Source organism: Ustilaginoidea virens, chromosome 3 (assembly GCF_000687475.1).
Source record: "Ustilaginoidea virens chromosome 3, complete sequence".
NCBI classification, from domain to species: Eukaryota; Fungi; Ascomycota; class Sordariomycetes; order Hypocreales; family Clavicipitaceae; genus Ustilaginoidea; species Ustilaginoidea virens.
The window spans coordinates 5,445,009-5,459,208 of NC_057318.1; the positions used below are offsets into that span (position 1 = coordinate 5,445,009).

The following is a 14,200-nucleotide window of genomic DNA, read 5'->3' on the forward strand; positions in this document are numbered from 1 at the left end:
TTTGGGAACTGCGTGCTGTGGGGCGAGCGAGACTGGAGTCATGCCGTCCAAAAGTGGCTGGTGTACGGAGTACTCGGTAGTAAGTTTGCAGCCAAGTTGTCTTTGAGCGTCGGTGGCCTCGGCTTTGGTGGCGGGGCGGCCGGCCGGCCCAGAGTTGCGCCCTGCATTTATGGGTTGCCAGAAGAATGAAAAATAAAACCCAAAAATGAAGGCGAGGTTAGAAGGCGGATGGAAAAACGACGACATGATATGGAGGAACTACGGGGAACATGCCTTGGTACCTGTTTGCAAACTCCCAGCCACACCAGCCACAACAGCAACCGCCAAGTCCGCCCGGACCAGAGGGTTAATCAGAGATTAGTCATCCTGACCACGTCCCATCCGTCACAAGTTGGCAAACACACAACACAAAACCGCTTCCTCGACCCATACATGCCCATGCCTCTTCTCACATGGACGTGGCAGGTGCTTTGAGGAGAGCCACGCCCTCTTGCGCGAGGGTTCCCGCCAACCGTCTCCAAGGCACCTGCCGGCTCCCCCCTCTGCGCTTCGCCTCCGGCCCGGCCAGAACGCCCCGCGGCAAACCCAGGGCCGACACGCCAAGGTCGGTGAAGCGATTCGTCCCAGAGGAGGCCAGCCGGTTCGTGACGCCGGACGGCAGGCTGCTCACCACCCTCGAAAACCGAGACTTTTTCCTCGAGCACGGGATCGAGCCGGACAACGGGCGAATGACGCGGTTCGCGCCGACTTCCGAGCTGTCCCGTCTTTGCGCCGACTTGGGCACCGCCTTGGCCTACAGCCCGCGGCACGTAATCCACCCCCACGACCTGCGCTACTTTGAGCCTCGCGGCCACCCGCTCGCCGTGCAGAAGCGGTCGCAGTACGCTGCCAAGGCTCGGCGGCAGCCGCTGTGGATCATGACGACCAGTGCTGGCGCCGGCGCTGCTGTGGTGCGGACTCTGACGCAGCGCCGCTTGACCCGGTCGGTTTACGAAGCTCTGGACGCGCTGGGCTACCGGTCTGCGGGCGGGGATGGGGGGGGCGGAGCCAACATGGCCGACGAAGCCAACAAAGCCAACAAGATTCGTGGGACGCTCTGGATCGCGATACACCAGCCCTTGAAAGCTGCCAGCCAGCCGGCGGAACGGTTCGGCCGGGTCGTTGCCCAGGCTTTGGCCAAGCACTGCGGCCTTTAGCCGATGAACTTGACCTTGTGTGTGTCTGACGTGCTTACTGGTAGCATTGTACAAACAAGGCTGGGAAGACGACGGGACGGAAAAGGAAACAGTTGCCTTGTGGCGTCTTGAACCACGGAATCTCTCTGCAGCCATAGCATGCCCAGGCCCCTGGTGCTGATAGTTGAAGGAGTCCACTTGCGTCTCGTATTTTCCATCTCCTGCCGCTTTTCCATTCCCTTCATACTGGTCCTTTCCCCGTTGACGACGCGGTCTGCTGCCAGGGTCATTTAGGCCCGTAAGTTGTGTATGAATCAACCGCAGCTGGCGGACGTGAGAAACCGTACTCCGTACTCCGTGCTCTGTACATACGTCCACTACAATGTCTGGAGACGCCCACCCTCAGTGCGGCTCCGGCTCTGGCTCTGGCTCTGGCTCTGGCTCTGGCTTTGGCTTTGGGCTTCATGCTCGGTTGCGATAACATTCTGCCTGCTCGGTACCAAGGTCGGTACCTCGCCCCCACCGTGGGCTCTAGCGTGGTTCGGATGTCACTGCCGTACCCGGCTTGTACCCCAAGCTGCATGTGGAATGCAAGCTGACAGCCAAGGTACCTAATGTATGTGGGTTATTCAGTCAGTAACTAGGTACCTAACCTATAGCTGGCCCCCCGGCCCAATCCAGCACAAACAACACAACCACCAACCAACCACCACCAACCATCACCACCAACAACCACCATCACCATCTCACATCATCCGACCCCCGTCCCGAATCCCCCCAATGCTCGTGTCCCTGACTGTCGGCAAAGTCGACGCCGGCGTCACCGTCCTCCTGACGCCGGACAAGCGACTGGTTCGTTGGAAATCTCGCAGCGAGCGCCCGCCCCGGCCTCTCTTTGAGCTTGCACCTGGCACTTGCCCTCGCCCCCCCCCCCCCCCCCCCCCCGTGGTAGTTGGTTGCTGACTATCCCCCCCCCTCCCTTTGGACGCCTTGCAGATCGAGTTCCCGTCCATCCTCCTCCCCCCCAACATCTCGTCCGGCAGCATCGTCGACATCGCCGTGTCCCAAAACGTGGAAAAGGAGACGGCGCAGGAGCAAAAGTTCCGCGCGCTGCAGCACCGCATCCTGCACTCGTTTGGCGCCTCGGAGCCCGCCAGCCCTGCCCTCCGCTGCCGCAACGCGACGCAGACGGCGGTCGTGCTCGAATGGGACCCCGTCGAGCTCGCCACCGCCGACCTCATCTCGCTGAGCCTGTACCGCAACGGCCAGAAGGCCGGCAACATCCCGCGCCCGCTGCACATGCACAGCACCAAGATCAGCGGCCTGGCCGTCGACACCGAGTACACGTTCCACCTGGTGCTGCGGACCACGGCCGGCGTGCGCACGAGCGACAAGATGGCCGTGCGCACCCACAAGATGACGGACCTGAGCGGCATCACCATCACGCCGGGGATCCTGCCCGCCGCGGCCAGGGAGACCCTGTGCGAGGCCGTGGAGCGCATCGGCGCCAAGCTGGCGGACGGGGTGCGCATCGACACGACGCACTTTGTCACCACGGAGGGACGGGGCGCCGCCTGGGAAAAGGCCGTGGAGAACAACATCCCCGTGGTGCGGCCCGAGTGGGTGGATGCGTGCGAGAAGAACGGCCGCATCCTGGGCGTCACCAGATTCTACCTGGACGCCATGATGCCGGGCCCGCCCAGCGACGACCAGCTCAGATCGCCGCCGCCGCCGCCGCCGCCGCCGCCGGTCCCGGCCAAGGACATGGCCCAATCGCCGCCTCCTTCGCGTGGGGCTACGACGACGGCGGCGGCGGCTACGACGGCTGACGACGAGGTCGACGCGGCCGACGCCGGAAGCGGCAAGACGCAGGGCACCACCGCGCATGGCAACGACCAAGAACAAGGCCAGCAGGAGTCCTCGAAAGCGCCGCCGCATCCCGATGAGCAAAAGATGAAGCTGGAGGAAAAGGCGGAGCAAAAGGTGGCCCTGCGTCCCAGCTCATCAAGCAAGCGGGATATGGATATGGATGCGGACAAGGATGTGGATATGGCCATGGATGGGGATGCGGAACCGACGGGCAAGGGTGACGAGCACGGCGATGAAGAAAATGGCACCGAGGGCCAAGAGGAGAAGCCGGCTGGTACGCCAGATGGTGCGTCGTTCCAAGAGGTGGAGCTGTAGAGACGGATTGCTGCCGAGGCATGGTTCGTTCCGCGTTGTACGAGAAAACAAAAAGATGCACAGCTCCGTACTCCAAGCCCCTGTTGATGTGCCGTTCTCGCCGATGCGGACCGGAACAGTGGCAGTCCCAGTCCCCGCTGCTTTTTCTTGACGCATCTATACCCCCATGCCCACATGCCCACCACCATGCCGCCGACTGCTTCTGCCCCCGTCATCCATCTACGGCGGGATGACCTCCCCCTTCCAGTCCAGACACTTCCCCCGGTCGCGCAGGTCCAGCCCCCGCACCACCGCCACCATCCTCTCCACCGCGTACTCGGGACTGAACAGCTGCTTCTCCGGGACGCGCCCCCAGAACGGCCGGCTAAAGTCCGTGCGCACCGTGCCCGGGTGGTAGGCCAGCGCCACCGCCTTGTCGCCGCTCCTCGCCGCCAGCATGATGTCCAGGCTGCCGGCGATGCTGTTCACCGCGGCCTTGCTCGCCCGGTACGAGTACCACCCGCCGGCCCTGTTGTCCGCGACGGAGCCCACCCGCGCCGACATCATGACCCACGTCGCGTGCCTCGGCAACGGAGCCGCCCCGCCGCCCATGTCGGTGGCCCGCCGCGGCAGCAGCTCGGCAAAGTGCTTCGCCAGGAGCAGCGGGCCGACCGCGTTGACGCGGAACATGTCCAGGCTGCGGGACGCGTCGACCTGCGCGAGGGACCGCTCGGGCGCCAGGACCCCGGGCACCGCGCACCCCAGGTGCAGGTGGTGCGTGTGCGGCGGGAACAGGCGGCGCGCGGCGGCGGCGGCGGCGCGGACGGACGCCTCGTCGGCGGCGTCGACGCGCACGACGTGCAGCCTGGCGGCCGGGGGGCCGTCGCCCAGGATGGCCGACTTGGCCGCCGCGAGGTCCGGGTGGCGCGTCGTGGCGAGCACGGGGAGCGTCGTCGCCCGGAGCAGGTGCCGCGTGAGATGGAGGCCGATGCCGCGGCTGGAGGGGCACACGAGGATCCACGGGCGGGAGGGCATTTGTCGCTTTTGCCGTGGCTGCTTTTGGGGGGGGGGTTTGTCGTGGGCGGATTCTGTAGACAAGAGCAAGCACGCCGACAGTGGATGGCCGACAGTGGATGGCCGACAGTGGACAGCCGACAGTGGACGGACACCTGGATGGAATTTCAGCGGGACCTGGATGCCGCTGACCTACGTCATTGTTGGAAGGAAATTGGCTTGCCTGTAATGTGGATATCGGTCATATCCGAGGGTGGATATGCCGAGTTCTCCCTGGATCAGTAAGCCCTTAGGGGTACCCCCTATCCTACTATAAATAGCTGGGAACACAAGTCTCTTAGAGAGGACGGGGTTCCTTCAATCAAGCATTATCGCATTTTCCCTGTGCATTCTGATATAGTAGCAATTGCGTAAATATCATAATAAAAACCTTATTTTTATCCTTTACCTTGTGGCCTAGCCTTAAGATCAATTGTTATCTTTATTTTGCTATAAAAGCCACTATTTTCCGGATCCTATTTAAGTAAGCTCTAGATTCCCCGTTGAATCCGTCAAAAGCCTTATTGCTGATATACTTATGTGGCCTTATTAATTAAAAAAGGAGGCTATTTATTCGGAAAGTCGCGATATTTCTTTTGATCTAACAAATCGATATCTTAACTGCTATTTTCGTTAGATTAATTCGTACCCTAAATATCGTTATTAGCGAAAATAGGTACTATTACTAATAATAGCTCTAAACTAGTAGTTAAGCTGATATCCCGATATAATTAGGATATCTAGTATAATTACATTTAAAAGCGTGCTCTAGAGGATGATATTTAGATATTTATTGACCCTAAGGGCTCGGCGATACTAAATATGCCTCTTCTGCTGGCGTAGGAATTAGATGAACCTATCTATTCCACGTAGGTATTAGCATTAATACCTATATCGGTAGTAATAGCCGATTTATTAATAGAAGCTGTAGATCGTACCCCTTCTGTAAATACTAGAGCTGCATCGGCAGCTAAGGCATTATCGGCAGTATTAATAGTAAGAATAAAAACAATCCGGCCGTAATAAGTTGAGAATATTAAAGAAAACCACCACTTTAAGCCGATATAATGCCTTAGTGGTATTAGTACTGCAGAATAGATAAAATAAGCTAATATTTAGTATAACTTTTAGAACGACTGTTATACGATATTTAGTCGGAATCTTTAAGTATATATAGTATTGTTGAAATCAGCGCCTTTTTAGCTGTATTTTGGTACTGGTCTCGCCACCATACAACGTCTCTGCGTTGAGATATCGCGGTGGCTATACCAGGCGCTATAGTGGGGCATAGCGCCCCACAACGCCGATTACAGTGGGCTACAGCGCCGGTCACGGCACCGGCACAGCATCCCACAACCGGCCACAGCGGCCGGTCACAGTGGGCCACAGGGCCCACAACAGGCGGCGCATTTCTACGGGATTACCAAATAGGCAAAACAGCACCTTCGGCCTTCTACATACAGTCACCCGCTACACCGCGCCTTTACGGCACACCGGTATAAGGCTTCCGGCCCGTACGGCAGGCTGTTATAGGGCATCCGGCACACCGCTATAAGCCACTGGGCTTGGTTGGGTAGGCATTGGGTAGGCACTAGGTAGGATATTGGGCACAGACTGGGCACGGTTAGGCAGACCGACTTTTCGTCGGGTTTTTCGCTATTTTTTGCGGTTTTTCATTATTTTCAACCACTTCTTCAAGATAGTAGAAATATACCTAAAATTCCCTCTTTCTAGCTAGAATAGTCACTAACAATTAGAATCAGATTTCCCTAATATCTTTGCTCTGGTCAACCTCTTGTGCGCTTTAAATCTTTAACCAGCTCTTTATTTTATTCTGCAACGCCTTATACGCCACTATCGGTATCCAGTACATTTCCAATAGTATTCTGAACCACCATTTTGCAATAGGTTATAAGCCCGGTATCTCAAGGCTTCCAGCTTAAGACTTTTTTACGCTAACTTAGGATTTTAACGCATTTAGCAGCTAACCTTCTAGAAATCTAACTAATAAGGGATTAATCATCCCAGATTTAGGAACCTAGCTACCACACTAAGCTATAATATATCCTTTTCAATAGGATTTTCTAAGGATTTTCTAAGGTTATTCCTTAACGCAGCTTTCTTCTAGTTTTATTTAGATTTTCAGTCTTAATTTTCTTTATATTTTTAAGACTTTCCGGCACCTTTTCTCTTCCTATAATGGCTAGTCAGAATATTCCTACCGCCGATAACCTAAGCTATACGGCAGAGGTAGAAGAATCTAATAATAACTAGGAAATTGCCCAGCTTAGGGAAGACTAATAGGAAATAAGAAAAGAATTCAACTATAAATTTAATTAAATTAATTCTAAAATCGATTTTTTGGCTGATAAGGTGGGCACCTTAGTAGACAGACTAATTAAGCCTGCTACTAGCCCACTATCCTAGGATATTATGGATGTAGATACCTTCTAAACCCCTATAGGTAAAGGAAATAATCCACTATTACTACCTAAAGCCTAGTAGCAACCCCTGCCGGTTCTATTTAGTATTAGCAGCCAAGTCAGCGCTATAGCTATTAAGGAACTAGCTAAAATAGCTAATAGATTCTAGGAATCCTAAAAGCTAAAGGGGGCATCTAACTTCGACTAATAGAAATAGGCCCTTATGATTCAACTTAGGGCACTTAATATCGCTAAATTCATCGAAAATCCTTTTATTACTAGTAGTTTTAACGATTCAGAGCAAGCACTTTTACTATTATTTATTAAGAATAGTTGCATAGAAGGACTAGCTGCCGCTATCAACTAGTGTATTAACCTAGAGTCAGCCTTTATATTACTCACCAAATAGTATTCCTACTCATTAGATATACAGCGGACCCACCTATACCCTGCCTTCTATTAACTAAATTTTATAGGCTATAAGGGTACCTTAGAATCTTTTAACGCCTCCTTTAATAGCTATCTATCTAGACTGCAAATTTTAGGCTCCTATATACAACCTTTCGACTAAATCAGCTAGTATTTATATACTATAGAAAGGGTCTTTTTTCAGTAGGCAGAACGGCACTACACAATAATAAGAATCGCCTATACTTAGGGAAATACATCAAATATTAACCTGCAATTTTATATGGTTGATTTACTGGAAGAATAACTGTTGCAAAATGGTGATTCAGAACACTGTTGGAAATGTACTGGATACCGACAGTGGCGTACAAGGCGTTGCAGAATAAAACAAAGAGCTGGTTAAAGATTTAAAGCGCACAAGAGGTTGACCAGAGCAAAGATGTCAGGGAAATCTGATTCTAATTGTTGGTGACTATTCTAGCTAGAAAGAGGGAATTTTGGGCATATTTCTACCATCTTGAAAAAGTGGTTGAAAATAATGAAAAACCGCAAAAATAGCGAAAAACCCGACGAAAAGTCGGTCTGCCCAATATCCTACCCAGTGCATACCCAACCAAGCCCAGTGGCTTATAGCGGTGTGCCGGATGCCCTATAACAGCCTGCCGTACGGGCCGGAAGCCTTATACCGGTGTGCCGTAAAGGCGCGGTGTAGCGGGTGACTGTATGTAGAAGGCCGAAAGTGCTGGTATTAGCAAGGTTTTGCCCATTTGGTAATCCCGTAGAAATGCGCCGCCTGTTGTGGGCCCTGTGGCCCACTGTGACCGGCCGCTGTGGCCGGTTGTGGGGCGCTGTGCCGGTGCCGTGACCGGCGCTGCGGCCCACTGTAATCGGCGTTGTGGGGCGCTGTGCCCCACCATAGCGCCTGGTATAGCCACCGCGATATCTCAACGTAGAGACATCGTACGGTAGCGAGACCAGTACCAAAATACAGCTAAAAAGGCGCTGATTTCAACAATAACGTATTAAAGGATTATTAGTAGTAAGGGCTACTACCCACCTCGCAAAGGTTAAGGGTGCCGCTACTAATACTAACAATAGTAGCAAGCCAGCTAGTAATAATACTAGTAAGGGTGGTAAAAATACTACCACTAACGCCAATAAAAAGAAACAGGGGTCTTCTACCCAATAAGGGTCTTCTTTAGCTATATAGGGTAAGCCGGAAAATAAGAAGAAGAAAAAAAAGAAAGATTTAGCTAATAAAGCAGATACCCCACAAAAGACCGACGAAAAGACTATTAATTCCTTTATATTAGGGAATTATAATACTTTAAGTCTTATACCTAGTCAGATAGCCTATTCTTCCTTTTAGGACCGCGAATATATGCAATTTTTAGCTACCAGCTATAGTGCACAATCCGGTGGGAAAATGCTAATAGATTCCTTGCTCTACGATACTAGTTCTATAGTGTATATTATTAACGATAAAAAGCATTTCACCTACTTCTAATACTATACCGGAAATAGACCAGTCATTAGCATAGGTGGTAGCCCAATTAAGCCCAGTGGGTAGGGCATAGCGCGTTTTACCGTACTATAGGCTACTAACCCATCTTAGTGGGGCACCTTAGAGCTAACTAACGCCCTTTTCATACCAGCTTTTAATATTAATATCTTTAGCGGCATTAAACACTATCTGAATCGTGGCAGTATTTAGGGCTAAAGCCTAATTAATAGTAATAATAAGTGCATTAGGCTTCTTAATTTTAAAAAGTATAGCTTCTTTTTATAATAAAAAGGGGTAGATTCGCCGTTTTTATACTATTCTAGCTAAAATCACCCGGCTTTATATAGTATCTCGGTCGAATTACCTGCCCCAGCCAACCTAGAAGAATACGAGGAATATCCCCTACTAGAGGATTTACCTACCCTATTAGCTGACTCGGACCTTCTACTAGCTAATTCGTAAGCTGACCCACTAGCTAGTCCTAGTTTTTCGGTGGTACCAAAAGAGGCTACTATTCCTAATACAGCCTAACCACCATAGAGGGCCCCGGTCGCCCTCAACCCAGCCCTAGTATCAGCAGCTGATATCGAGTATTAAAAGCTGCTATTACTAGCCGGACTTTAGCACATCCGGCTTAGGCACATTGGAATCCAACTTTTAAAGAAAACCTGTGTATCAACTATAGGGTTACCTGATCTCAGTAAGGTAAAGGATTCTGATTTCAACTGCATCGCCTGTAAAAGGGCAAAGTCAGTTCGGCGTTTTACATCAGGGGCTATACTAGACCCTATGCATTATTTGGATATTATAGAGGGCGATATCTTCCAAATCAACCCTCTACTATATAATAAACGCCCTATTTGCCTTATCTTAGTTGACTGGAAATCACGCTTCCGTTAGGTATATTTACTACCTAATAAGGAGGGACCTATAGTATTCCTAGTATTATAGGGGTTCTTCCAAGGTCTTAGGAATCGCTACGGCAAATCAGCTATTGAATTCTACTATAATGGTGGCAAGGAAATTAACGATATTATTATAGCTTGGCTAGCTCTTAAGGGCATAGATTTCTTAACCTCTTCCCCTTATATTTATAAGCAAAATGGGTTAGCAGAACGCTTTATACGGGTCATCGTTAACCGACTTAGAGCTATTATGCTTTGGTCTCGGTTACCTTCTTACCTTTGGTCTATAGTTATTCTTAGTATTACTACTTTAGTAAATCTAATAGCAGTTATAAACTGTTCCTTATTACCTTTCGAAGAATTAAAGAAGGACTTTCCGGAAATTACGCACTACTACCTACCCGACCTTACTAGCTTCAGGGCTATTGGTGCGGCTATAGAGGTGCTAATCCCTTTAGAAAAACGGGTCATCAGCCACAAGCTGGCCCCCCAGACCGAGTCAGGTAGGTTACTAGCTACGCTAGGTAATGGCACCTACCTCGTCTATATCCCACATCGCCGGGTCGTTACCAAGACCTCTTTTATTACTTTTACCTACTAAAATAAAGGTATAGGCCCTATTTCAAGTGGCCTAGAGGGTATTTTTGATTTCTAACCGCCTTCTAATTTAGAGGGGGTAAATATCGACCAAATTGCTCTGGAAGAGCCTATTTGGAAGTCGCCTCGCCTAAATATGCCTATTTTAGGCTTAGCCGAGGGCATAGGCCTACCACAGGCCACGGATCCAATACAGCCCACGGGCCCACTACAACCAATGGGCCTAATACAGTATACGGATCTACCATAATCAGTAGGCCTACCACTAATTGGCCCGCCATAGCATTCTGCAATATTTCTTAGCAATTCGCTGTCTTTCGATTCTAAATCGCTTTAGCCTAACTCAGCTTTTCAGCTTAGGCAAGACGGTCCGCTTTCACCGGCTAAGGAAAATACGCCTTTTTCCTATATAAAAAGGCTGCAAATGCTAGGAAATGCAGAAAGCTCTCGTTACTAGGAATCTCAACTATAGAGATTTTCCGAATCCGTCACAAAAGTGGGCATACCCCGCACATGTGAAAATTCTGACTCGCCCCACATAGAAAATTTTCAATAGTCCGAATCTCAAAGCCCCATATATACTGATTTTCTGCGACTTTCCGATACAATAGATTCTGCCTTTTCGCCCGGCTTCCTAGTAAATACAGCATTTCGCCATAGTAAAACGCTGCCTATACTAGAATATCTGAAATTCGAGAGTCTAGATATCGCCTTAAATGAGAGACCGTGGGAGAAAATATTTCGAGTATTAGAAAAGGTGCTTATTCAGCTATACCAGGTTAGGGCTACTAGGGGTAGAATTCGAGGAAGAATACCACAGATATAAAACGTGCAAGGTATCCTAGGTTATGGATACTATAGGTCACTTTTGGACCTACAGGCTGACTAACAGCCTAACCTACAGACTGACCAATAGTCTGACCAATAGTCTGACCCACAGACTGACTAATGGGGTGCTTTCCCACCCACCCAGCCGAAAAACGACTAGATTTTCGGATACCCAGGCAGCCCCCCAGAGGCTTCTACACAGGATTTCCCCCCTTCTTATGCTTTTTATAATATTTGCTGTGTAGTAAAGATTAAGGCTGCAAAACGGGCCCTAGAAGGTGTGCCTAATAGCTGGAAGGAAGTCTTACATAGCCCACATAAGGATAGCTGGGTAAAAGCCTTATTTTCGGAATTCGAGTAATTAATCGATTTAAATATCTTCTAATTTATTCCTAAGACTAGTATTCCTACTAGTAGGAAAATATTGCGTAACCGGCCTGTTTTTCGCGTTAAGAAAGATGCGAATAATAACCTGGTTAAATATAAGGCACGATTAGTTGTCAAAGGCTTTATGCAGGTATCTGGGCAAGACTTTACGGAGACCTATGCCTTTACTTCGATCCCACCAATATGGAGGATTATCCTTACTCTTGCTGCTGTAAATAACTGGGAAATAGAGCAGATCGACTTTATTGGTGCCTTTCTAAATAGTGAACTACTGGAGACGATTTATATGGAGATTCCAGCTGGTTTTCTAGAATTTGCAGAAAGCCTACTCTCACCTAACCCAGCCTTATGGTCTGACCAGTAGCGTCGTCGATTTCTAGCCTTACTTACTAAGGTTGGATATGACCCCTCTGCATCACAGGTTATACTATTGAAGAAAGCCTTATATAGGCTAAAATAAGGCCCTCGCGAGTAGTAGTTACGGTTAAAAGACCTTCTAGTGCAAGAGGGTTTTAAGCCATTACTTTCTAATGCTGCCGTTTTCTATAATAAAGGAATGCATACCTTTATTGTGACCTATGTGGATAACTGCTTAATTGTTGGTCCGGATCTTAGCTATATTGACCAGCTTAAGGCCAAATTCCATAAGGTTTATGCTATAGAAGACCGAGGACCTGCCTCCTTCTTTCTTGGAGTGCAGATTATTAGGGATAGAGAAAAGGGCCTGTTATGGCTGCACTAATCGCAATTTATTGCGGAAGTCCTTAAGAAATTCAACCTTAAGGATGCACGACCGCATCTAATCCCGCTATAGCCTGGTATACTTGCTGAGGCTGACGATATGCCGCTGGATGCTAGTAATTAATACTTATTCTAGCAGCTGGTAGGGACATCGATGTGGTTGATGATGATATCAAGACCTGACCTTGCCTTTCTAACGCAATACCTGTCACGATATATGTAATAGGCTTCCACTATACAGCTTAATGCTGCTAAGGGCGCTTTTCGCTACTTAGCTGGTACGGCAAATATAGCTATTTGTTACCGAGCCGCTAAAGCTACCGTAGTATTAGCTGCTATTGCAATTCTCAAGGTCACTATAAAAGCAGAGCCTTACTAGCTAGCTAGATGGCATAAGACTGTCTGCGACCTGTGAACTAATCTTAGTATAAATACTAGATTTTTCACCAAGTCCTAAGACTATACAAGTGCTATAAAGCAGGGCAAGTGTAAAGGCAAGGCAAATATAAGATAACCAGAAACGCAGGGAAGGTGGAAGTTAAGAGGCATATAGTGCATTAACAGACTCGATTGTGCTGCCCTTCTACTATCTAGAAAGAAGGGGGAAAGCTATCCTATATATATACGAAGGAGGGGTGGGCCCAGGCATCCAGGGAAGCCAGTAAGAGGGCTCCCTGTAATGCTTGCTATGATACGTCAGCAACCCCGCTATATCCGACCTTTCCAACCACCTTAACCACCGCACTAGTAATTAGTCACCGCACTAGTAACTAGCCACCACGCTAGTGACTAACCACCACACTAGTGGACTAGCCACCACGCTAGTAGGCCACCACGCTAATTTAGCAATGCCACACCACACTAGTAGGCCGCCACCACGCTAGTAGGCAACCACGCTAATTTAGCAATGCCATACCTTTTCAACAAGGCCTACCTTACTTGATATACAGTAAATAATCCACTGAAAATCCTTAAGGTAAAAGGCAAAGGCCTAAGGTTGATAAGACTACCGTAAGTCCAAGAGGCGGTATAAGGACTAGAAGGTCAGTAAGCCAGTAGGGCATTAGGCCAGCAGCCTAGTAGGCTACTATAGGATTTTAACACCTCCTCTGATTAGCTACTGTAGTAGGAAGCTAATCGTGTAAAGAATAGGGAAAGAAAATGCAGTAAAAAGTGCTAAGGAAAAACATAAGAAAAAACCTTAGTAAAAGTATGTTAGTATAAGTTAGCAGGCCCTAAGACCTAGTAACTCGCGGAACCTAGTAAATTTAGGGCCCGGCAGTGGCTTAGTAAGGCCGTCAGCAGGCATACTATTAGTAGGTAAGTAGGTAATTTTCACTAAGCCCAGCTGGGCTTGCTCCCTAATATACCGGAATTTTAATAGTGTATGCTTAGTGCGAGTATGCTGATTAGGGTCGTTAGAATTTGAAATGGAGCCCTAGTTATCGCAATATAGCGGTATAGGGCGTAAAATATCAATTTCCAGCTCCTTACAAAGGTTAGAAAGCCACTATACCTCACGGATAGTCTCAAGTAATGCATCAGATTCAGCTTCTAAAGTAGATAGCACTACTAAAGAGGCTCGCTTAGAACGCCAGCTAATAGGACCACTATTAATAGTAGTCAAGAAGCCTCTAGTGGATTTAGAGGTTTCTTTACAGCCAACAAAGTCGCTATCAGAATAAGCGGTTATAATAGGCTGTTGGTTGCTTTTAGTAGTACTAAAGCAAATAGCTAGGTTCTCAGTGCCTTTAAGGTAGCTAAAGCTGCCTTTCGCAGTATTTAGATGTACATTAGTTGCCTTGGACATAAACCGGGAGAGGTATTGGGTAGGAAATGCTAGGTCGGGCCTAGTCATCATCATAAGCCACATTATAGTGCCAGTAAGGCTCTGATAAAGGCTTTGATCAGTGGGGCTAAGATCTTTTCCACTAAATTCATTTAGAATCCCTGGTTAAAGTGGAATAAGCTGAGGTTTAGTATCCTGTAAGCCGAATTTAGCTAGAACCTCTACTA

General features: G+C 48.9%; 3 protein-coding genes across 3 annotated transcripts; 2 read left to right on the forward strand and 1 right to left on the reverse strand.

The window, feature by feature from the left end:
- Window positions 1-452: 452 nt before the first annotated feature.
- On the forward strand, window positions 453-1,196 carry UV8b_04386 (uncharacterized protein; the record flags this gene model as incomplete). Its single annotated transcript, XM_043141884.1, has 1 exon — window positions 453-1,196. One exon carries the CDS (start codon window positions 453-455, stop codon window positions 1,194-1,196), a length of 744 nt encoding a protein of 247 aa, XP_042997818.1.
- A 759-nt stretch (window positions 1,197-1,955) lies between these two features.
- Window positions 1,956-3,359, forward strand: UV8b_04387 (uncharacterized protein; the record flags this gene model as incomplete). Its single annotated transcript, XM_043141885.1, has 2 exons — window positions 1,956-2,027; window positions 2,172-3,359. The coding sequence occupies 2 exons, from the start codon at window positions 1,956-1,958 to the stop codon at window positions 3,357-3,359; spliced, it is 1,260 nt and encodes a 419-aa protein (XP_042997819.1).
- Window positions 3,360-3,578: 219 nt separating this feature from the next.
- UV8b_04388 (uncharacterized protein) lies at window positions 3,579-3,902 on the reverse strand (the record flags this gene model as incomplete). Its single annotated transcript, XM_043141886.1, has 1 exon — window positions 3,579-3,902. The coding sequence occupies one exon, from the start codon at window positions 3,900-3,902 to the stop codon at window positions 3,579-3,581; it is 324 nt and encodes a 107-aa protein (XP_042997820.1).
- Between the last annotated feature and the right edge of the window lie 10,298 nt (window positions 3,903-14,200).